At 42.7% G+C, this 24,622-nt stretch overlaps 1 protein-coding gene across 1 annotated transcript in view; it reads right to left on the bottom strand.

Moving 5' to 3' along the window:
- PAH (phenylalanine hydroxylase) overlaps positions 1 to 24,245 on the bottom strand; it is a 55,031-nt gene extending 30,786 nt beyond the window's left edge. Inside the window, exons 1-3 of the mRNA XM_039877949.1 lie at positions 24,105 to 24,245; positions 18,197 to 18,304; positions 7,512 to 7,695 (exon numbers count right to left, since the gene is read on the bottom strand). Of these exons, the coding sequence (XP_039733883.1) occupies positions 7,512 to 7,695; positions 18,197 to 18,304; positions 24,105 to 24,164 (352 nt within the window). The 5' untranslated portion in view covers positions 24,165 to 24,245. The remainder of the gene's footprint in view (positions 1 to 7,511; positions 7,696 to 18,196; positions 18,305 to 24,104) is intronic.
- Between the last annotated feature and the right edge of the window lie 377 nt (positions 24,246 to 24,622).

The following is a 24,622-nucleotide window of genomic DNA, read 5'->3' as shown; positions in this document are numbered from 1 at the left end:
GGACACCAAGTGCTCAAGGCAGAGAGACTACAGAGGACCCCAGACCAAACTTCTACATTTGTGTCTACGTTCTATGCTGAGCAAAGGGTACGAGCATCCTGGATTGGAAGCCAGTAGGTCTACGTTCAAGTTTTCTCTCTCCCAGCCACATGCTGTGACTTCAAGCAAATCACTTGATGGGTGATTCTCTAGCTTCTCATCTGTGAAACAGGATAGGGAGCCAATCCCTCGCCAGCCTCCTGGGTTGGGGTGAGAAGCAATTGACTCACAGGTTGATCTGCGCGGTCGTTACACTTAAAACACATACACGCATATCCACACACACATCCACACCCCAGGGACACTTGTCTAGTTAGGTAAGTAAGGCCACACAGGCCACTGGTGGCCGGGCTGGAGTACATACTTGTGTCTCAGTCCTCTACAACTGGGCTTTTCCAATTTCCTGAGCCAAAAAATTATAGCTACATTTTTTTCCCTTTAAAATTCCATTTGCCGAGAGCTTATGATGCACCAGACACTGTGCTGAGCACTTCGCTTCCACCGTCTGCTTTCATTCTCAAAGCAGGAGGTTTTTCATTCTCAAAGCAATCCCAGGAAATGCACCACTGTCATCTCTGCTTTACCTGTGAGCAAACTGAGGCACAAAGAGATAAAGGGACTTGCTCAAGATCACCGAGCTCGCTGAGCTGGAAACAGAAGCCTGCTGCTGTGTACTCAACCGCTCCACTGAGCTGGCTCAGAATGAGGTAGAGGGTATGGAAGGTCCTGATTTTAGGTCCTAGTTCTCCCACCCGGAGACGGAAAGGAGGTGAGAATCTAAAACAGGAATCTAATGGCATCTGAAGGTAATCCCTGGGACAGCCCTGGGTCCTCCCGCCTTTCATCCCAAGCCTCCCTGGATTTAGGGGACTAACTTTTCCCCACCTAAGTTCTCACTTCTTCATAGACACCTTCACATTTCCTTTCTCTTCTTCAGTGAAGGTCTCAGGCCTCACCGCCAACCCGGTCTCACTGACAATGCTGGGAATAGAGACTGACCCCAGTGACCCAGGCTTCTGTTTTGAAAAGTTAAATCAGATTAGTTCATTAATGACCTTTGCAAATACCTCAGTGGTGGGCTGGCCTCTGTGAACCCCTCCAGGGCCCTCACGGGCTGCTGGGCTTGGTGGTTAATGAATGACTTGGGCAGGCTGTTTCAACAGAGGTCCTCTGTGAAGCCAGAGGCACTGGGGGCGGGGGACAGATCATTAATAAATATTGATTTGGTTCCAAAGGAAGCAGCCCGCGGGAGAGCTGGCCCTGGACACCCACGTCGTAGTCTCATTAAGTCAGGGTCAACTGCTCAGCCCGACGCCAAGCGGGGGCCGGCTTGGGAGTGCTCCTAAGCCAAAGGTCCCCACAGGCCTGGCTGGAGCCTGCTTCCTGGCCAGCGAGTTAGAACAGGGCTCTTAAATTTATAGCAGTTTAAGGTGCAGACTGGATCCCGTCTAACCCCCTCCGTCCAGCCAGACGTTCACCAGCCCCAGGGTTTAGCCAACGAGGCACCCAGGCTTGCCCCAGACTTCTGCCTCCAGCCTGTCTCAGAGTGAGCAATAAATTCTATTTCTTAGGCCCGAAATAGAAGGATGCTTTCACCCCTCTTCGCTGGCTCCTGGATGTCTCTCCTCCCAGGCAGTGGCCTCCAACCCCCAAGGAAAGCAGTCGCTGTGCTAACCACAACCGCACCCCCTAAGAGAGAAGGGATAGCTTGCCAACATCCTGCAGGACGAAGACTTTTAATGGTTTTATTTTCCTTCTTTGAGGAGCTTCTGCTTCCTTTCTAGAGAAGGAACTCCTTCAGGAAAGTCTTGGCAAGAATAAATGAGCCAACTGCTGGCTGACAATGCCTAGCTCCTCTCTCTCCTCCTCCTGGACCGGGCGGTGGCCGGGCATAGCGGCTTTAGGGCCTACTTCTATCGTTGACGTGACGGGCAAAGCATTTGATCTCTCTGTCCACATGTTAAAATGAGAATGAGAACCAGATGAGTAAAAGGGATCTAGCCATCAAGAGTGAAAATGTGTTGAAATGAATAAAAGGAGGGAATGAGTAAATGGATATGAATGAAATAATGAACAAATTAAAATGGCCTGTAAGTTCACTTATTCCAATCACCAGTCTAAAGTGGAACCGTCTTCCCAATATCCTTTTTAAAATGTCATAAATCTCAGAAACATATCTTGTGGCAGGTTGCTCACTGTATCCTCAAATATCAAATTCTTCTTTCTGAGTACTCACATTGCACTGAGAGCTCGTTACCTGCCACTTCCAACTGGAGTTATGGTCCACCTGCACTGGATCAAAAAGGAGACCTCTAAAACCTCTTCATAGAATGTCCATCTCCCTCTAGAAGCCCTTCCCTGGCTCTGCTGTCCTCAGAGAGTCTGGGCCAGGCCTAAGGAGTAAGAGGACTTCACCAGCTGTCGCCTTGGAGAGCAGAAACAAGGCTTAAGGGAATAAGACCCAGGAGAGGCAATTGCTGAGTGCTGGGGCGGGTATGGAGATCTGTTGAAGCAGAAGTCCCATCCCCAACTGCCAGGACTTACGGCAACATCAACACATCCAGCAAGCATCCAGGTAGACTGCAAAAAGCCATCAGTCCTGCGTGTTTTTTACAAACAGTACTTGGTCTCCTGCAGACCCAGGGCCACAAGCATCTACAGCCCTGAGAGACACACATGGAGCCAATTGAAATGAATGGGAGGACAGAGGGAAAAAGGAAACACTGCAGAGGAGCAGAGGGAGGGAGAGAAGAAAGGCAGGCACGGGCACAGGTGGTGGGAATGGGGGAACTTCACCCACCTGGACCCCCCTCCAGCCTTAGGCAGCTTCTCTCTAAATGTTCTTATCTCTTTGGGAACCAAGATAGCTTTGAAAATCTTCTCTTCAAAAAAAATATGCATGCACATGCAAGTGTACCACTTGGCCCACAATTCCAGGGGCTATTTAGACTCCTCCAAGGAATGCTATCCTTCCTCCCCTGACACTCAATCTGAAGCTTCAGCCTCACCATGGTGCGGTGTTTCAGGGCAGCAATCATGAAGCAGAAAAGAGAAAACTCAAGAGGACGGGAGCAAGGGCAGGGTATATAAGAGAGGGGGAATGAGGAAAATGATGTTGCTTTTTGTCTTCCCGCAATAATTTTTTCCCCTAAATCGTTGCTTCAGAAATTGATCCAAATTAAAAAAAAAAAAAAAGATAGAATCCTAATTGCCTCCAGGATAGATAGATATAGATAGATAGATGAGAGAGAGAGAGAGAGAGAGAGACAGAGACAGAGACAGAGACAGAGATATTAATAAATGGCCCTCTGATCCCCACAGAACAATCTGGACTCCCATTGCTTCCACATCAAGACCCTCACAATCACTACAACTTGAACGAAATCGATTAAATGTTCATTTGCTCTTGGAAAATAATTCCCAACAGTTAATTTTCTCAAAAGGCGATGATACTGTAACTCTGTCAAGCCAAGATATTTTATCCGTCTGCTTCTCCTGGCTGCAATCTGTCTCCGTGTAGGATTTTCCATCCTCCTCTAAATGCAATGTCATGCAGAAGACTCAAAGGGGAAGGTAAAAGGATTAGGAGATGGATCGATGGAAGATATTAATGCTCTTTCATGTTGGGTTGAAGAAGGATTTGAGGTCATCAGGAGAGAGAGTAGCAGGAGAATAGACCTCAAGTATTCAAAAGACTCTCTAAATTAAAATCCTATTAAACTCACATCGGCTTCTCCAGGAGGCATTTTAGAAGGTTGGGTGGGATTTCTTTAACCTGTCACCATAATGAACCTTCCCTTAAGCTGTTTTGGGTGGGAAACTTTAGCAATTAAGAAAGTGAAAAGTTTCATTTTCTATCACCCACATGGCCTTTTGAACGGTTTAAAAACTAGAGTGGAAAGTGGTTTAGCCTAATCGAATTGAAGGGTTCAGATCTCCCACTTCGACCTGCTGTCAGACTTGCCCCTGAGTTCTGAGCCCCTCCCTACAAAGGGCATTTTGTCCAATGAAAAGAATCAAGGTTTCGGATCTGTGCTGACACTTTTCTTTCTCTAATCATTCTCCCACTGAGCTCTACAGAAAGAACAACTCTGCAAAGTGCTGGTCGTTTCCCCTAAGAAGATCTGTTTCTGGGCCTGGATTCCAGTTCACAGAAACTACCCCAGAAACCCAAAGGGCCCGTCTCTCTCCTCAGGTGCAAGGCTGTGCTGTTTCGGCCTCATCTGCATCCCTAGCAGCTGTTCTGTTAGATAGAGGTGAAGGTCAGGAAACCATGTCAGGTAGGAGCAAGCAGCATGGGATGGGGTGGCCTACCATCCGAAGAAAGAAGGGTCACAAGACATGTGTTGTTTTAAAGGGTTGGTCTTAGCATTTTTTTCTTCACTAGATAGAATGTCAATTCCACTTCAAATGTCAGCGCCCTGCTCTTTTGAGCCCTGCCAGGGAATCGAAACTGTGTTACGTTCAGCCTCGATAAACCCAGTGATGACGACACGATACCTCCGTGTGAAAACAGCGGCTTTTTCACTTTCGCATTCGCAGGGTTTCCGGAGTTAAGCAGTCTAGTGGAGATCAAATTCCATCAGCCTCGGCTCTGCTGCAGCACCTGGCCCTCCACCGTACTCACCTGGTGTCCCATCGCCCTCATCAGCCGGCGAGCGACTCAAGAAAAGGCAATGTCGACCCTCTCTCTCTCCACTCCTAGCACGGTGCCTGGCTCCAAGCATCGCTCGACACACACGTTCCCACAAGTGCACAGGATTCACTCTGTGCCTTAAGGCAAGTCACGAGCTCTGTTTTTTACAGTGAAAATGTATAGAGCCTGTTGGGCTGCACGACCTGTGAGGTCATTTTTCCAGTTCTCAGAATCTCTGAAAGAATAGTTGGATACAGGCGGGCTTTTCGTGACTCCTGCGCTCAGGCTACTTTAACAATCGCGATAATGGTAAGAATAGGCACCATCTATGAAGCCCTTGAACATGCTCTGCTCTATTCTCGATGCTCCACAGGTGTTATTTCATTAATCCTATGAGACAGAGTTACTCCCCTCGGGTACAGTGGGAGATTGCGAAGGTCTGTCACTTGCTCAAAATTACACCAAGCGTGGTGCACTCTGGATTCAGAGTCTGGGCTCCTAACTATTCTTCCACGGCCCATTAAGAACCTTCTTTCTGCGCCTCCAGGTCAGGCTGCCAGCCTTTCAGCTGATCTACATACATCCTGCCTAGCTCCCCAAGGGGCCCCGTGCCTGCCTGTCAATTGCTTTGATTTCCTACCCCAAGGCCCCAGCTGGCTGGGCCTCCACCTGCTCCAAGCAGAGGCAGAGCTTGGCCCCGGGTCCAGCAGGCCCATTGTCCTGAGAGCCTGCAGCTCCTGTTGGGAGCAGGTGGCTGGAAAAGCAAAAGAAGACAGTCATTGGGGAAGCAGCTTGGAAGGTGAAAGGGGGAGGAAGGCAGACAGGGTTGATCTGAAGAGGAATTCTAAGTTCCCACCCCTGGTGACCTGAGCCCGTGAGCGTGGCTGTCCACCCTTGCAATGATAGCCACAGAAGGACAAGGGCAGGAGAAGACGAGAGTACTCCTAGGAAGGCCTTGGAGGTATGTTTTAAAAACCATTCCAGTGACCTGTGCTGAGAGGTAAGTCTTGTCTCATTTTAAAGCATCTCTGCCTATTGAAATGCTCTTTTCAGCTACAGAGCCTGAAGTCCTCTTAACCTAAAGTCTTCAGTGTTTTTACAAAAAAAAAAAAAAAAAGTTTGCTCTTACAATAGAAAAAAGTGTTTAATTATTTAGGAAAAATATAGTTCATCTCAGCAATTGCACTCCTAAGTATTTATGCAAATGAGCTGAAAACTCATGTCCACATAAAAATCTGAGCATGTTTACAACAGCTTTATTCATAATTGCCAAAATTTGGAAAAAAAAAACAAAATGTCCTTCGATAGGTGAATGGATGAACAAAATGTGGTACATCCACACAACGGAACATTTTTCAGCGCTAAAAGAAAATGAGCCATTAAGTCACAAAAAGACACGGAAGAACCTTGCATGCATGTTCCTAAGTGAAAGAAACCAATCTAAAAAGGCTACATACTCTATGATTCCAACTAAATCATAGAGAAAGTAAAAAAAAAAAAATCGATGTTTGCCAGAAGGACTGAGCAAGGAAGGAAGGATGAACAGGTGGAGCGTAGGGCATTGGGGGGGCAGCGAAACCATTCTGCATGAGACTGTAATGGTGGGTACATGACATTATCCCCCATTGCCAATCACCAGGTCACTATCCGCATTTGTCAAGACCAATAGTACTGTACACAATACAAAGCGTGATCTCTAAACCACGGACTTTAGTTAATAATAAGGTATCACTGTGGCTCGTCGATTATAACAAATGTACCACACTAATGCACGAAATCAATAATACGTGAAACTGGGGTGGGATTGGAGGAGGAGAAAAAGGGCATAAGGAAACCTCGTACTCTCTGCAGTTTTTCCGTAAACCTAAAACTGCTTCGAAAAATAAAAAGACTCTTAAAAATAGTTCACCTGAATATGCTTTGTAGCCTAAAAATCTTCCTCTGTGTTCTTTTCAGGATAATCATAATCATAACCAGCACCACATACTATCTTTTATCCAGACAGGCACTATTCTAAGCACTGTTTACGTATGATCTCATTGAACTCTCACGAAAGCCCCATGAAAAATTGAGGTCAGAGCAGTTACGGGGACTTGTCAGGGGTCACAAAGTCAGTAAGCAGAAGAAGTAGGACTTGAACAGAAGTCTGTCCAACCCCAAGCCCATACTTGTAATGCCTACACTTTATTGTGCTACTTTATTGCCTTATTGCTGAGGGGACACCAATAAGCAGCACTTCAGCAAGTCAATAAGGAGGCAGAGCAAATCTTGACAAGCCCTCAATTTAATCATTCACTCCAAAATGTTTGCTCAGCACCTGTGTTCTAAGCACTGAGCTAACCTCTGAGGGTATAAATATAAGAGAATGCCCCTGCCTATAAGAAGCTTATAATGTAGTGGAAGAGACAGATAAAGAGATAGGCAATGATGATGAAAGACCTAGGAACATGGAGCCAGGCAGTCTCCAGCCCTAGAACTGGCATATTATGAGGAGGACATGGGAACATTCCCCTGGTTGGAATGAAGATGATGATAGAATTTGTCTTGAAGTTGTATTTACATAGAGAGCACCCTGGACACCTAACCATCCCACCTCTGGAGATGGGAGATTGAAAGCATGATACCCCAGGAACAAGAAATATATAAAAATTGCAGCAACAGAAAGAAAATGACTAATATAATAGCTATCCTGAGGAAAGGGGAAAGGACCGGCTTTTGTTAAATTTCTATATCCTCTCCCTTACTCCCCCAATAGTCTCCCAGGGTACATATGATTTTTGCCATTATTTTATGGATAGTAGAGTCGCTGGTATTACAAAATTCCTCTGTTTCTCACCTGTGTCTTTCTTATTATCTCGGGAAAGCTCATGCACGGTGACACCAATGTCATGCCTCAAGATCTTGATGATGTTGGACAGAGCAAGTGTGCTGCATTTATCCAGATAGGTGAAAAATTCATACTTGTCTTTCTCTAAATGCGAAGGTCTGGATTCGATGTGGATCAGGTTTATATCATTCTCCTAGAAAAGAGAATAGAGAGTAAAGGAGACAGTCATGGAATTAACAGACCAAACGTGCAATACACGGGAATGCAGACAGAAGCGGGACAGGATATTTTTTTTTATTATTAGAGTAGAAGAAAGTCCTTAAAATTGCACATTTTTTTTTTGTTTTTTTGGGTTTTTTTGCAAAACCAAATAACAAATGACACAAGATGGGGTAAATGGTTCCAATGCTGCTGAATTTAACCACATAGAAATCTGCTGATATTGATATAGGATATTGATTTGGTTCTCATGTCTAGGACAGTGGTTGCCAAAAATATTTACATAGGAAAAAAACCCCTTTCCCAAGTTAAATCCCATAGAATCTCAATAATGCTATCTTAGCAAATAAATAATACAGAAGCAACTTTGTTCTGCTTGAAGAGGACCCACAGGAGTCAGGCTTATTGGGTTTAAATTCAAGTTCTTAATTTTTTTGGCTATGAAACCTTAAACAATTTACTTTCATTTCCAACCTCAGTTTCCCCATCTGTAATTTGGGAGTATTAATGATACCTGCTTCACAACGTTGTCGGGACCATTGATGAGGTGATCATGCACACGGCCAAGTACATGATAAATGCTCAGTAAAAATTATCTAGTATAATCACCACTCATATTTTTATATGATTACTTTTTATTCAAATATACAACAAATGTATGTGAAGCACCTTCTAGGTACTGATTACTCTCCTAGGTGGTTGGGATACATCAGTGAACAAAACAAAGAAATTTCCTTTTCCAAAGCTTATATTTAAGTAATGGGGAGACAAAGACAAACAATCAATGTAAAAGATAACTGATTTACATATTATTTTATAATGATAAGCACTAAGGAAAAAATACGAGACAGAGCAGGGTGAGGAGGACAGGCAGTCCTGGGTGGAGTGAGGGCAGATTGCAGTATTTTTAATAAGGTGAACACATGAGGCCTCATTGAGAAAAGGAGATTCACATACACTTTGTTTTTATTCAATGCCACAAAAATAACAATTACTTACAGCTACTCAACTTCAATGTCTTTAACTGGTGATATTTTAGCTGTTATGGGTTTTATCATTAAAAAAATAGACATATACTTAAATTGGTCTTCACATTTAAATGCATAGCAAATTATCTGCTACTTATTCAGAAAGTCGGTGATTTCATAGAAAGTACTGTTCATTGTGAAGAAAACTAAGAAGTACCCTCTATACTTTATTAAAATAAATAGGAGTTAACCCAGATTTAAATCGACAAATGTACCCTGAAAAAATAATGTTTGACTTGAATAACAACAATTTCAAAAACAAAAATTCATCAACCCTGTAGTTCAAGAAGTGTATTTTCTCCCTTGATGGTTAAGGACATGTGGTTGAAGACATGGACAATCACAATAATGATACCTTTTCACTCTGAATGTCACTTCACAGCTTAGAATTATGTTCTGTGGCCTTCCCGACAATGCTTTGAGAAGGTTAAAGGACATATAATGAGTGAAATCAGAGGTGAAGGTGCTTTGCCAAAAGTGGCAAGAGAGGCCCATTCTTTCTAACTTCAGAGTCCTTATTCTTCTAACCGCACTGCCTTTCCTGCCAGGCATACAGGGAGCATTCCCCAAATATCCCCTTTTATCATGATCACGGCTATGATGCCAAGCATACAAAAATGAAAACCTCTGGGTGTAGTCCCACAAAGGGACCTGTCCTGCTCTTCCTTCCTCATAATTCAGTGGGGCACATGATGGAGTCATTGTCTGTGGGCTGTAGATGCAGAGAACACATCCTCAGCTTACCCAGCGTGAGGATACTGACCAGACAGAGAGAACATGGAGGAGGGAAGGCCCGAGAGAGAGAAAGTGGTCGCTCTGAAGCTTTCTAGGTAAACTTCCTAAACGAAGCAAAGCATAATGTCATCATCCTTCTTAGCTCAGGAAAAAAGAGTGGGTAAGCTCCACCTACCATTTACCTAAGTTGAACTTCAAAAGAAGAAATGACTAATCCCTGCCTCCTGGAGAGCAGAGAAGGCAGCAAAGCCAGTAGCCAGGAATGGACACACTTCTGGCAAGCTTACTTGCTGACTAAGGGAAGTCAGTGGTGTGTGTGGGGAGGGGACGTAGGGTGGAAGAAGGGCTGGAAGGCTGACTATAGGCTGTTGGTGTTCACTACCAACACCCCACCCTTGACAACAGCACTTTCAGAGGGAATAACCATAAAACAATTTATGCCCCAAGACTCAGTTTCTATAATTCTAGAGACCTAACTTAAGAGGAAATTTTTTACCAAAATTTTTAAACTAACTAAATTCCCACAATAGGGGAATGTGAGGTGGACTATAATATAATCACTTAGTGGAGATTATTAAAAAGCAAGTAATACTGCTCCCCCCCGCCGCCCTCGCATAAAATAAAATAAAGTGTCAGCAATCACTCTGGGGTGCGTTGACAGGGGTGGTCTCTAGATAATGGGCTTAGACATGGTTTTGTTTTCTTTTTTCTATTTTTTTAATCATAGTTCAATTTTTCTAAAAACAGCATTTATTACTTTTATAATGAAAAATTCACTTTATCTCCTACATGGTTATAATGACCACCACTTGGGAAAATATTAATGATGGATATAGGTATGTGAAAATTAAAACATATTTGAAAAAATTACACCTAGTCTCACTTCCAAAAAAAATAGAAAGAAATGCACCAAGGTGAATTATAACAAGTTTATGTATAACTTCTATTTATTTGCCAAAAGTCTTATAATATTACTTATATAATGAAAAGAAAAATATATCTTCTAAACATGAGCTAAGAACATCCAGCCAAATTCTTTAAACTATTTCTTTCCCATTTGCATCAATTTGTTAATAATTATCTCTAGTTTGTCATTCAATTTCCATACTGGTTTTTCCAGTTCTTCAGTGTGGATATTTAGATACCAATAATTTTGATTGCTAAGTGAAGCTTTAGAAATGAACCTCCCAAACTGACTATGATCCTGGTTACCTTTCAGTAAATGAATTTTTTATTTTTAAACAAGGGCTCTATGCAGGTTTACGAACCTGACCCATACACACTCACATCTTTAGGTGAGGGGTAAAGAAAGGAAATTTTTCTGTTAGTTCACATGGACACCGGGGCAGAGGCAAGAAAGGTGTGGAGTTAAACATTTCAAAGGCAGTTTCATAACCTGTCCAATAGCTAATTCACGCATATACGATAGCGGTGTAATAGCTTAATTACTCAGGACTCTAGAACTGAGAGTATAGGGATCAGAGACAAGTAAAGTGAAATGAATAGTCTATTTTTATAAGGATTGATCAGAAACCACTTTCTGTTCCCATTCTTGAGGAAAATTGTTCTACAGGGAATCTGATCACAAGTGGTTAAAACGGTAAGTACACAGAATTCACAATGGTGAAAAACAGATTTCTCCTTCTGGATCTTTTCTCGACCTCAAGCTTAGGGCTCCTTCCTCTTCTCTTCTATTTCATTTCTTGAGACAAAGCGATGGTATAGTGAAAAGAGTGTGGGCTTTGGAACTAATCTGAGTTCAAATTCTGGTTCAGCTATTCACTACCTTTGGACACGTTAGCTGGCCATTCTGAACTTTTGTTTGTTCATGTAACGATGATACTATTATTACCTGGCAGCTTAATGAGAATTAAAAAGAGAAAAAGCACAATGTTGGCTTCATTCATAGGTATTCTGTAAGGACTCATTATACTCTGCCCCTCTCAACTTGGTATGGATACCCATTTCCCTGGGAATCAAAGCACATTAAGTTTTATGAGTCATTTTACCCTTTAATATTTGCTTTACTCTAAACTTTTCTCAGCTCCTTTCCTGAGAGCATGTTTCAGAAAGGAGAAGGAAAAGGTGAGCATATTTTCAGATGAAACTGGCCTGAATAAAGGACAGCTTCTTGGACCACTACATGCTGCTGCCTTAGCGTAAGCATAAAAGAAGTTATGTCATGGCCTATTTCAAAGGTAACAGCAAAGACATTCACAAAGAATGTCCCAAATCAGGTCTCATGTAAACAGACAGGAGCTTTCGATAACTCATCCAATCAAGCACCTCCCATGTGCCAAACATGGTTCTAGGTGCTGGGGTCGAACAGTGAACAAAGTAAGAAAAAAATCCCTGCCCTCTGGAGCTTACATTCTTGAAGGAGGAAATAAACGGTAATGGTGATAAGTAAAATACCATCTTCAAATGGAATGAAAATAAAGAATAAAACAGGAGGGAGGCATCGGGTATTCCAGGAGTTCAACAGCAGCGCTGTTTTTAAACAGCGTGGTCAGGAAGGACTCAAAAAAAATAAACGGGTGACATTTGAGCATAGATCTGAAGCCAGTGAGGCGGTAAGCCATGAGAGGACAGAAAGGGCAAGGGTCCTGCGGTTACAACTGAGGAGGCCTGTGTGACTGGGGACCAGTGGGACTGGGGCAGAGTGAGCAAAAGGGACGGTGACAAGACACGAGGCAGAGAAGTAACTGGCAATAGACCATGGAAGACATTGCTGGCCATTACCTAAACTTTGGGTTACACTCCAAGTGATACGAGACGCTATGGGAGATAATCAGCAGAAGAGACATCCTTTGACTCGTGTTTTAAAAGGAGCACCCTGGCAGGTGTTTTAAGAATAGACAGTAGTGAGGCAAGGGCAGAACCAGTCTGGAGGCTACTATAGTGTTTGGGGTGAGAAACAATAGTTACAAAGATTAGAGAAGATGTCTCCTGGAGGTTGCAGGCAGGGCGTCTCATATATGTTACTGATCTCGTCTTGTGACACGGCCAGCAGCAGCCTTGACTGATCAAGAGTCGGGGAAATTAAACCTACTGGGATTAACACGAAACCAAAAGCATTCAGGAAATATGAGCGGCCCAATTAAACTCTAGAGGGGGCTCCCGATTACCCCCGCCCTAGCGCGGAGGAGAGTTCTTGGGCAGGTTCAAGCTGGCCTTTTAGTAGGATTCACGTCCCGAAGACCGCCCTTTGGGATCCTACTCTTGCTCCCTCTGTAAGTGCCTCTGTTGTAATCTCTTGGTCTTTTCTCCCTTCAGCCTTCTCCTTCTTTGTTAGAGTTATTTCTTCCCCCCGCCACCCCCGCCTCCCCTCCATGCAGTTGGGGTTGCATCCTTTCTGGGGAGAGCTGGGGTACAGGCTTAATCCAACCTCTTTTCAAGTCTTCAACTCTTTCTACATCTTTTCTCATCCCCAGAGTGATAAGATCTGTGGCCTGCTCCAGTCCAGGCTACTGAAGAATGATCCCAATGCACATGTCATCAATGGGCCACAGTACTGCGTCCAAACGGTCACAGTGTAAGATCTCACTTCATAAGGAAAGTTTAAAAAGTAAGCTCCATGTTGCTCTTTCTCAAGTGTCCAGCTCTGAACCGTTCAGCAGCTACAAACAGTTTTCCATCTGAGGTTCTTCTCATCAATAAACAGGTCATCAAACCTGTACAAAATATTTAGTGCAGCCCCATCTGTATGGACAAACAGTGGAAACCACCTCAGTATCCACCAGCAGGAAATGAATAAAGTACAACCACACTATGGAATATATAGAGCAGAAAGTGAATGAGCAAGAACTGTATGGACAAATTCACTATCCTCTCCTTAAGATATTCTTGTTTTGACTCTCACTTCAAAAAAGCTGCCAAAGGAGAGTTACAACATGAGTACAATGTTACGAAGATTAAAAGCTTGCAAAATGATGCCATTCATCACAAATGGATATCTATATATAACAATGTATAAAAAGATGCATGGGGATAACACATGTTAAATTCAGACTAATAGCTATCCCTGAGGTCGGGCGGGGGGAGGGGGGTGTATGGGGGAAGGAGTACCCAGGGAATATTAGTTAGTTTTACAATGTTTTATTTAAACAAGAAGTGAGTGACATGGATGTTCTCTATCTGTATTTCTGGGTTTACAAAAAATGAAAAAGTCATCTGAGTTGTAAGAGCTTTTTCGCTCCAGCGAGACTCAAAGCTCTTCTTATTTTAATTAAAGAAGAAATGTTCTCTGCAAACATTTTACTGCCCACAACTGCGCTCACCAAAGGCCACAGAGGAATAAAAGCAACCCTTGTAATCCATTCTCGATCCTGTCCTTAACACAAGGCTCAGGGGTCAGGCGAAGGCCTTAAAGTCCAAACTTTAGAGTAATGAACCACTTATCTACCTTGATGTCCCCTCTGCAACCCAGCCTTTGTTCTCAGGAATGCTGAGAATGGCAGATTGAGGATTTTGTAAACTGACAATTTCTTTATTCTCTCATTTCAGGTCATTTGTTTCTTCGTACTGGAATTTACTTCCCCCTGCCTCTCCACTGGTCAACCCCTTCAGGTTTCAGCTTAAACATTACGTCTACAAGTAGCCTCCTCTGACCAACTTTGTCTCAAGTCTGGATTAAGAACACGCATGGAACCCTAAGTCCTTCTAAGGTCTGTGGGGGTTGGAGAGTGACTGCTTGGCTCACCCCAACCTCACCAACACCTATACCGGGTTTGATGACAGCAGATATTCAAAAAATATTAACTGAATACGTAAATGAGAGAGTATAAGCTCACTGAATATTTGATGAGGGAAAGGTGTGGTCATCTGGGCAGAGGTAGAGTACAGGAAGTGAATGTGACAAACAGAATGTGCTTTTCCCATTTGTTTCCAAAAGACCACTCTACGGTGAAAACAGAGGGTGAAGTTTGAAGCAATTTTTAGCTCCAAGTGTCTAGGCAGTTTGCTTCATCTACACTTCTGTGTCTCCATCACTTAAATGATGCTGATGGAGCATACCCATGCACTTCGGAGCTCTCTATATCTGTGGATTTGCGTGTTCTCTTCCCTAGAGAACACACAGTAAGGCAATCCATGGAGTGCTGGCGGAGGGAGGGAGACCTCTTCTTTGCAACTTCCCCAAGGAGTCTGCTTCTAATTTTATGGCCCATTATTAAGCCACTTGTAGTAAAGACTCTCAGGAGACGTTTTTTTTTTTTCCAAGAAGACACAGGACATGAAGTCTAAAAACTGGAGAGCTATGAAAATATTTTAATAAATGCATTTTAAAAAATCGAAGGTTAGAACAATTTGCGAGAACAGTGGGACATCTGCAGGTGAGCAGGTAGAAGTTTCGGTGTATTCCTAATTGTTAGGTCCTAATTCACTAAAACATCTCCTCCTTTTCCCCCACTAGCCATCCAACGCATGTAAACACAGCACTTCTGTATCTCTGTTATAAACATCAAACCCACTGAGCTGCATTCTGATGGCGTTACTAGCTGAGGTCTACAAAGCCACAAGCCCGTTAGCAAGCAACAGCATCTCTTAAAGGGATGGTGGTGACTTTGGTGCTAATCATCTGAGAAAAAGAGGGGCTCATGCAGGGAATGAAACCTGGCCATGCTGGGAGATGTCTGCCCTCTCCGCAGACCTCGCTTTTTCTTTGAGGAGCTAAGATGCCTTGTATGGGCTCCTGGTGGTTAGCGGCTAAGACAGCTGCCACCACGTGGAGTACACATATTAAGAACTACTCTTCAGAATGTAAAGCTTATGAACTTGATCTGTATGTACTAACAAATATATATCTCAAAAACGTTGCATTCAAAACTATATACATAGCAATTCTTACAGAACACTTAATGTGTAACTACTCTGAGGATTTTACAAGCATACGGTCATTTAATATTCAGAACTACTCTTTGAAGTGGACACTATTATTATGTCCATTTACAGATAAGAAACTAAAGCACAGAGAAATGAAACAACGCTCCCAAAGCCACAGCCCTGTCTCTCCAGAGTCCGTGCTCTTGGTCGCTCTGTTGAACTGACCCAAAGAGGTTACAGAACAATGTGTACAACATGATACCTTGTCAATATCGATATCACGTTTTAAAGGACCAGAAAGAAAACTCCTAAATTAATCATAATGTTTTCTTGGCTAGGAAGTTTGCAGGAAGACAGGATTGAGGGGAGGACAGAAAGGACTATAGCTGTATCTTTAACGTTCTCTCTCTGTATTTTTAAGAAAAATACGTTAATTTGTAATTTTGGAAATCATAAGCCGACATGAAAAAAAGAAAGTGAACGTGTTAAAATGTTGACAGTGGTTGATTGTGGATGGTGGGATTATATATGGGTAATTGTTTTTTTTTTTTCAATTTGAAAAAAGGATAAAATAGCTAGTAAGAGATACCCCTCCCTCCAGAGAGTGGGAAGATGGGGCCAGAATATTTGCATTTTTAAAAAACACCAGATGTGCTTCAGATAGGCAGGGACAGTTGTGTTTGGCAAAGGTGTGGGGTGTCAGAGAGCTCATGGGCTTTGGAGCCCAAGAGCCAGCGTTCAATCTCATCGCCACCACGTGCCAGATGTGGGGCCGCCTATCAGAACATTAGTTTCCTCATTCATAAAATGGAGTAATACCGTCTTTGCCAAGCTGAATGAGAATCAAATGAAGTAACATCCATGCCTGGCTTATCACATAATGTGGTTCCACAGATTTTCTTCCTTGCCTTGGCACTTTGAATGATTATAACTTAACTCTGCATTTTGCCAGGCTGTTAATAAGGATAAAAGATACGCTGGCTGGTACAATGTCCAGGGCCATCTGGAAAAAAAATCAATACACACTAACGACCACCCTTTTGCCAATTGCCCAGTACAGTAACCTCTGTTCCCTCTTTTATGAATGTGGATAATAACACCACTTACTGACCAGGGCAATTGAGATTTTGAATAATGCTTTAAAAAATTCACTCAGATGATGCACACACAGTGCAATATACCGATGACGTATTAGATAATTAATTGTGCACCTGAAACTTATATAATGTTACTAACCAATGTTACTCCAATAAATTTACTTTTTAAAAAAGTTCATCCTGAGTACACATTCACCTCCACCCACCCTCCCGCGCCCCCCCCAGCCCCCCGCCACGCACATTCCTTGGGTACATTCCATCTGATCTGGGTAATTCAGTGATTTGTGATTTATTTATTAAGTCGAAAACATCCTATTAATTTACCATTATTTAACCTATTAACTCTGATGAAGGCCTGACCTCTCAAGAGGAAAATGCTGGTCAACTGGACAATACAAGGGCTGAAATGTTACAAAAGGAGCATTTTACAGATATATTATTTTTCACGAACAGTTTTTCATTCAGAAAGCACTGTCTCTCTTCTCTATTCATTGCTTGCTCTCACTCAGGCAGACATTTCCCCACTCCTGCCCCCTTTTTGGATGGCCAACTTTACTTTTTTTTAAATAGCCTTTTTTTTTTTTAGATCCAGTTTAGATTTACAGAAAACTTGAGAGGATAGTACAGAGGATTTTCACATACTCAACTCCCAGTTTCCCCTATTATTAACATTTTATGTTGATGATGAAATGGTAATGAACACATACAGATGCATTACCATAAACTAAAGACCGTACTGTAATTGAATTTCTTTAATCTATATCTAATGTCCTTTTTCTGTTCGAGGATCCCATTCAGGATGCCATATTACATTTAGTCATCATGTCCCGTAAGGCTCCTCTCGGCTACGACGATTTCTCAGCTATTCCTTCCCTTTGACGACCTTGACAGTGTTAAGGTGTACAGGTCAGATATTTTTGTATAATGTCCCTTAACTGGGATTTGTTGCATGTTTTTCTCATGGTTAGACTGGGGTTATTGGTTTGGGGAAGGAAGACCACAGAGGTAAAGTGCCATTCTCATCACATCAGATCAAGTGTACATACTATCTACCTGACCTTTCACTGTTGATGTTGACCATGATCATCTACTGTTTGCTGGGTTCTCCACTGAAAAGTTACTCTCTTCTCCCCTTTTCATGCCGTTTCCTTTGGAAGAAAGTCACTCTGTGATGTGCACACTCAAGGAGAGGGGAGTTATGCTCTTCTTTATGTATGTGGTCACCAGATATAATTCATTAAAGAACTCAGGGTGAAAACTTAATTGGCTCAAAAATATTCCCTCTTAAAATCTAGGGCAAAAGAGTATAAAAGTCTAATTTATTTTGCTTATATTTAAATTTAATGTCATTCTTAATTGAACACGTAATATATAAAAAATTGAGATCTGTAGAAGATACAAGATGGTAGCTAAGGTTCCCTGCCTGCAGAGACTATGCTCAGGGCCAGACAGAAATATATACACTTTAGGCAAATAAGTACCACACGTAAAAGTAACAAGTGCTTTGAGAAATGGAGGGGATAATAATTAATTCAAGAAAAGTTTGATAAAAGAAGTCTGAGGCCAGGGCTGGCTTCCTGGGTGTGCAACTAGTGATTCTGAATGATTCTGATTATGAATGCAGAATCTGAAGCTCAGAGAGAACGAAAAGTCACACAGTCGGTTAATATAAGAGCCTAAGCTGAAAATCAGGTCTTCTGGTTACAGATCCTGTGTTCACTGCATCCAACTAGAAAATGACACAGAAGTCAGCAATTCCATTAACCAAGGCAGAAACGAGTAAAACTCTTACCTCAAACAGGCGCAAGACTCTGGCCAGCGCACCAACTTCTTCTTTGAGTGAGAAGATCAGTGCTATGGTACCCTTTTTATTGGTGTTGTCTTCATTATAGTGTATCTCCTACAGGATTATATACACTTGGTTAAAATGTTGTCCACAGTTTAGCAATTCATTACTATGAGATGTCCAAGGGGGAGGCCATTATGAACTCTTTCTTTCAGTTAAACCTTGGAAGATAGTGAGTTACCTATATTCTACACAGAAATACATAGTGTGGTGGAAAATCAGTAAGTCAAGGGCAGTGATATTCTCAACGATGCTTCTAGGTCAGATTTTGACTTTAGGAAGTTTCAATTATTCACTGATGTGACCAGTCACTCTATAGATTCAATATCTCTTAATGGGTATGGGTACCTACCAAATGTCAGGTGACAGGGTTCTGAGAGATATAAAGATGAATGAGATAATGCCCCATCCTTCAGAGCTCAAAATAGGGCTTAATAGATACACAGCAAACCAAATAACTAAAAAAAGATCCTTAGAGGTGGTTCAAAAAGTGCTCCAGGAAAACACTGAAAAATAAACCATGTAAAGTCCTAAAAATAGAACACACGGAGGCTTTTCAGTCTAAAGATCTGGTTTGAGATCCTCTCTCTTCCATTTACCAGCTGGACCACTTCGGACAAATCACTTAGCCTTCTTAGCTTCCCCATCTGTAAAATCATGCTAATAATAAGCCCCATCTAAACAGCACTCAGATGATGAAAAAGGTAAAAAGATAAAATAGTTTAAGTAGCATATTAAGGTAAGTTTATAAAAATGATGGAAATATTATAAATACACAAGATTGAATCCTCGGCCTTGGCCAAAGATCTCAGGGAAGCATTATTGTTCTCATACACTAGGATTTTAGATATCCAGTTGTACATAAACAGTCTCAAAATACATAAAAGTATACAAATACCCTGTTGGAAGGTGGGTATCTTAAATAAAATAGCAAAAAATGTCAAGGATCAAGCACTTTCTACATGCGTGTGACAGCAAATTAAGGTGGGATTAGGGTTGGCATTCCAGAAAGTGTTCTGAAATTTTTAAAAACTTGTATATTGTTTTATAATAATATGTAGAGGTCTACGTGTGCCCACAGAGAAACAACATATACCTAAAACCAGAAAGAAAAAATATGCTTGGAGAATTACTCTCTTGTAAGTAAGTTAAAGAAATTAGTGAACTGGATGTTACATTATCTCAATGAGAAGGTTGTGCTAGGCAGGTTCTATCAGTGACTTGGCATAATAAGCCCTGCTTGAATACTGACAACCCTTAGGAAGAAATTCTTTCAATTCAGAAAATTCAGATTTTCCCAGAACCTCAGCTAAAACAGGTGTGTGGGAAGAACCTAAATTATCAGCTAATGTGATTATAGAGAGCTGCAAATGAATTAGAAGGCTGAACTGTTGTAGATCTCTAAATGGACCACGATGATATCTTTCTAAAAAACTTTTTAATCCACCATTTAGTAAGAGCCTATAATATCACAGGTACTGAATTTGGATAATCTCATTTAATTTTTATAGTAATCTAGAAGGCAGATTTTATTAATCTCTAAGTGCCTCCTTTTCTGATGACAAAATTAAGGCTTAGAGAAGTTAAATTACTTACCCATAGTTACGCAGTTAGCAGTGGAACCAGGAGAGGAATCCAGGCCATTTGACCCCAGCTTATTGTCTATGAATCACAACTTCTTGCAGACTCTACCCTGCCTTTTTCCCTCTTTTAAGCCTTGCCCAAGATATGCAGATGAGTTTCTAATGGAAGCCTTCTTCCTACCAGAGAACGCTGAGCCCTTAATCCTTGCTGGTTTCCTTGAAATGACACAGGATTTCCCTGTTTCTAATTCTGTTGTCAACATTCTCTTATCCTGTTTGCCTCCAAGAAAAGTAACATATTCTTGACACATCTCCAAGATGTCACTTATGACTGTGGCAATTCAGACTTGAATGCACCTTGCTCAAAACTCCATCACCACCACCTTCCCAACCAACTAGTGAGTCCAGTCTGACTTTCAGTCAGGAGTTCAAAAGGCAAGGAGGAAATCAGTTTGTTGGGGATGAGGTGGGGAGGTTCCCATGGGTGGGCTCAAGAGACTCTTGAATATCAGACGGAGGTATCTGATCCTGCAGCGTCTCTTGAGCCCACCCATGGGAACCTCCCCACCCCATCCCCAACAAACTGATTTCCTCCTTGCCTTTTGAACTTCTCATTGGAGTAAATGCCCACCGCGCCTCCCTCTCCCCCTTTCCAATAGCTCAGCCATCCTCAAAAGCCCTCTTAGATCTCACTTCTCTTAGAAACAATCCCTCCTCCACCAATGCATTCCATTTGGCTTCTGATGCCCACATGGAACTTGATAATAACTGAGTCACCGAGTTGGACTTGTCTTTAGAGTTCACCCAGTTCAACACCGTCATTTTGCAAGTGGGGAAACTATGGGCCAAAAAAGTGACTCACATGAGCTCACACAGGTAGTGGGGGCCAGGTCAAGAACTCGGGCTCTTAAATATCAGTCATTCTATACATCTCCCTCTGCTATGAACAAAAGGTCCATATTAAGGCCTCTTACGAAGTCAGGGCTTTACGCTGGTCTGATCATCAGTTACTCAGTACTGCTCCTTACCCATGGCTGCGCCCTTTCACTCTCCCTCTTCCCCGTACTTTCTAACTGAGGTTTCTCAGTGTGTGTTCCTTGGATCTCCACTCCAAAATTGCCTGGTGATTCCTTGTTCAAATGCAGGTGCCTGGGCTCCTCTCAAACCTATCAGATCAGAATGTCTAGGGTAAAATCTTAGCATCTGCCTTTTCAAAAGCATCCCAGATGATTCTTGATCATGGAAGGTTTTGAAACCACTGACAAATACACAGCCTATTTTTTTGAATTATGACTTTCTCAAATGCGTCAGCAAATGCACACTTACCATATGATAAGTCACTACGCTTTAGTGTTATGAATATTAATAGTAGGACTCGCCATTGACTGAGTATCCACTATGAGCCAGGAACCCTATTTGGTACTTTTTACAGTTAATAAATATCATTATGGGCAGCAAATAGCACTGTTCTGAGAGTTTACATGTAGTAGTTCACTTAGTCCTCACAGTAGTCCCAACAAGTGGGTGCTGTAATTTTGCAAATGAGGAAATAGACTCAGGAAGTTTAAGTGACTTGTCCAAGGACACCCAAGGACAGCTCAAGAGTTACAGAACATGGACTTGAATGACTTTGAAGTCTTTATTCTACCTCCCAGTGACAGACTCGACTGGGACTATAGCTCCTCTTTTCAAAGCCTGAGGGACTTTAAATGAAAGGAAGCCCATGGAAGTTTGTGAAATGATATGGCCTTGGGTGGACACTGATTCCAACATTGCTATGTTGATTCAGATTCTTGGGCAAATCTCTTCCAGAATATGTTTCCATTGGCTCATAATCTATACCTTATTTGTTTCCAACAGACATGTGAGTTGACTTAGAAACACAGGCATATCTAGAATGGATAAAGGTAGAGAAGAGTAGCTCAGACACTAAATGGGAAAAAATAGGACAGGGGGAATGACCTTCACTAGGGATCAGGAAGGAATGAATTTTGTTCATTGAGCAATATATGGAACAATAGAAATATATTCTCTTTGGTTGTGTCTAACAAATACATACATTATTTTTGGAAAAGAACACTTTTCAAAATTACTAGCAATAATACTCTTTGGCAAGGATATTCCAGGGGCACTGCCTTTCAAACTTAGTGCTTTGGGGGCCATAACAGGAGGTGCATATTTGCCTGTGTGATTATACCCACATGTATCTACAGTGTAAGATACAAACATCCGACCATGAACACACTATATCTCTATATTCCAGCAGTTATCTACAGAAAGGAGCGATAGGGGAAGAGGAGCATGCAGGGTGTTGGAGTCAGACCTGAGTCCAGACTCTGGTCTTGCCCTTCCTAGCTACGATTTCTGAGTTCCCCTTATCTTCTGTTTTGTTGCTCTGCTTTATTTTTCTTCACGGCATTTATCTCTACATGAAATTATATATTTATTTGCCTAATTTTTTTTGTCTGTCTCCTCCACTAAAATGCAAGTTTCATCAGGACAGAAACTCAATAAGTTGCTCAATAAGTCTTTGTCAGGTGAACGAGCCAACTTTTCTTGCAGGATATTGTGTTCGTTGCATGCGTAGAGCACTTGACATATCATGTGCCCTCCAGTCTTATATCAGTTACGCCCCCGTGTGTGCTCCTCATCTGAGTTGGGAGCTTCCTGAAGGCGTAAACTGTGCCCTTTTAGCAGACTGTCAGAAATTGCTAAAGATTAATCTAGTCCAAACCCTCTCCCTAATTTTACAGATACCAAACCATGCCTCCTCACCCCAGTTAGGTTGCTTTCCCAATCCACAGCTTAAGTAAACCAAAGAGGAGAGTCCAGGTCTCCTGAGTTCATGTCCAACATCCTTCCGTTATAAAGCAATATCGGTCACTGTGCCTGATTCAGTGCCAGTGTTCCAGACATGTTTTTTTCAACAAATAAATCAGTTCCAGCTAGACACCACTGGCAGCTTCTTATGCTCCCAGGAACTGTGCTAAGAGCTTTATAGACATTATTTCATTTAATTCTCATACCAACCCTAGGACGTGGGTATTTTTATTTCAATTTTTCAAATGAATAAACTTGAGGCTGTGCAAAGTTAAATACTCTGCTTTCCAAGCAGAGGAGGTATCAGGGTGTGCTCTAAACCCTCCTCTTTACCTCAAGTTGCCAAGAGTGACAATTTGTGGTTCTCAGTCTTCTAAGTGCTTTATCATGGCTCCCTAACCATATCATTGCCCCTAAGCTCCTCCGATGATTGTGGGGGGCCCTGCTGCTGGTAACACAGAAGCTAAATGATGACAGAACCAGGATCTGTCTGGGATCCGTCCCTCTTCAACACACAGTTCTGCTGTCTCCCTAGCACTGTGTACCTTTTCAAAAGAAGTTTTACCCTCAGGACTCAAAAAAAAAAAAAAAAAAGTCAGTCCAAAATTCTGCAGTTCCTCCATCGACCACCCTCTCCTCTCCAGTTTTCCTGGTCTCCAGAGGATTCTCACTAATCCTGCAGACAGGTGCTGACAGAGTCACGTCATCGCCCAGAGCTGGGCTTTAAATCCGAACGTCTAAGTCCAGGAGTGTGATAAGTCAGTTAAAGAATGTATTCTGTAGTGGTTCGCCTCAAGAGAAAGACATCAAATCCCAGAAAATGGGACGTGCCCTGGGCATTATCCTCAAGTCACCTTTAGGGCTCTCTCACATTCCAAGTCCAAGGCTAGCCCTTGTTCATTTTCCTCTCTTTAATTTTCTCCTTCCCCAGGTCTGAGTGAGTCTGAGACTTTCTTCATGCCTCCTTTCCTTCATCGAGCCTCGTATTTTCCCAAAGGTGGAAAGAGGATACAATTTTGCCATTTCAATACCTGGCTGAGAGCACGTTGTAAACATCGCACAAGGGAAGACCCAGAAGGATCCCACTTGGAATTCCAGATCTTTCAGCATCAGCCCCTTCAAAGCGCAGAAGAGAAAGCAGGCAAAAGGGCAGAAGGGGCACCTGTCCAAAGACACAGCTAGGCTGGTGGCAGCGCCAGAAGCCAGATCCCCAACCCCTAGAGCATGGCCCTTTCCCCTGGGAGCCACACGGGACAGATGTCCTCCCTGGGAAACAATTGTTGAGAACCCGTGTTTATGTGCTGACTTCTAGGACGTTGTCATCGTCTTTAAATGAATCCAGACTTCGCGTTGGGCTTAGGGGAATAGGAAACAACATCCCCTCAGACCGCTTTCCTCCGGAAGTCCAACTCCCCTCCCTGCGCAGCGGAGAGCCGGCCACCCTGGCTCACCTGGCCGAAATAGTAGTCTTCCCTGCTCAAGCCTCTGCTCTCCAGGAACGCAGCCGTCATGCTGGCTCCCGGGCAGTCGGTCGCAGGCAGCTTTGTCAACAGCACGTGGTGCTGAGGCTTTTAACCTGACAATAGAGAGGAGGGGACAGATTCCAAAGACATCCCCTGCCACAGCGACGCCTCCCTCGAGCATCGTCCTGACGCAATGAGCTGTAGGTCACCGCCAGGGGGCAGGGAGGATGTGGCCAGGAGGCCTGACTTGGCTGCCCCTCAGGATGGAGGAATAAGCCCCGTAAGCACAAGGTCACCTGTGAGCTGGCGATTAGACAGATTTGGTTCTTCCGGGACTCTCAGAAGCACGGGAAACGTGGTTTCTGCATTGGACTAAACTTGCAACCACCTGGTGATAACAATGATAAGAAATAATCCTTTCTCCCCCGCCCTCTGCCCACAAAAGCAGAGCCAAGATCCTTAATTTTGATTTTTCCCCCCTCTTTGATCTTTTCTATTAACCAGTA

The sequence above is a fragment of the Pteropus medius genome, unplaced genomic scaffold (assembly GCF_902729225.1).
Source record: "Pteropus medius unplaced genomic scaffold, Ma_sr-lr_union100, whole genome shotgun sequence".
Lineage (NCBI taxonomy): Eukaryota > Metazoa > Chordata > Mammalia > Chiroptera > Pteropodidae > Pteropus > Pteropus medius.
This window is presented reverse-complemented; position numbering and strand designations above follow the sequence as displayed.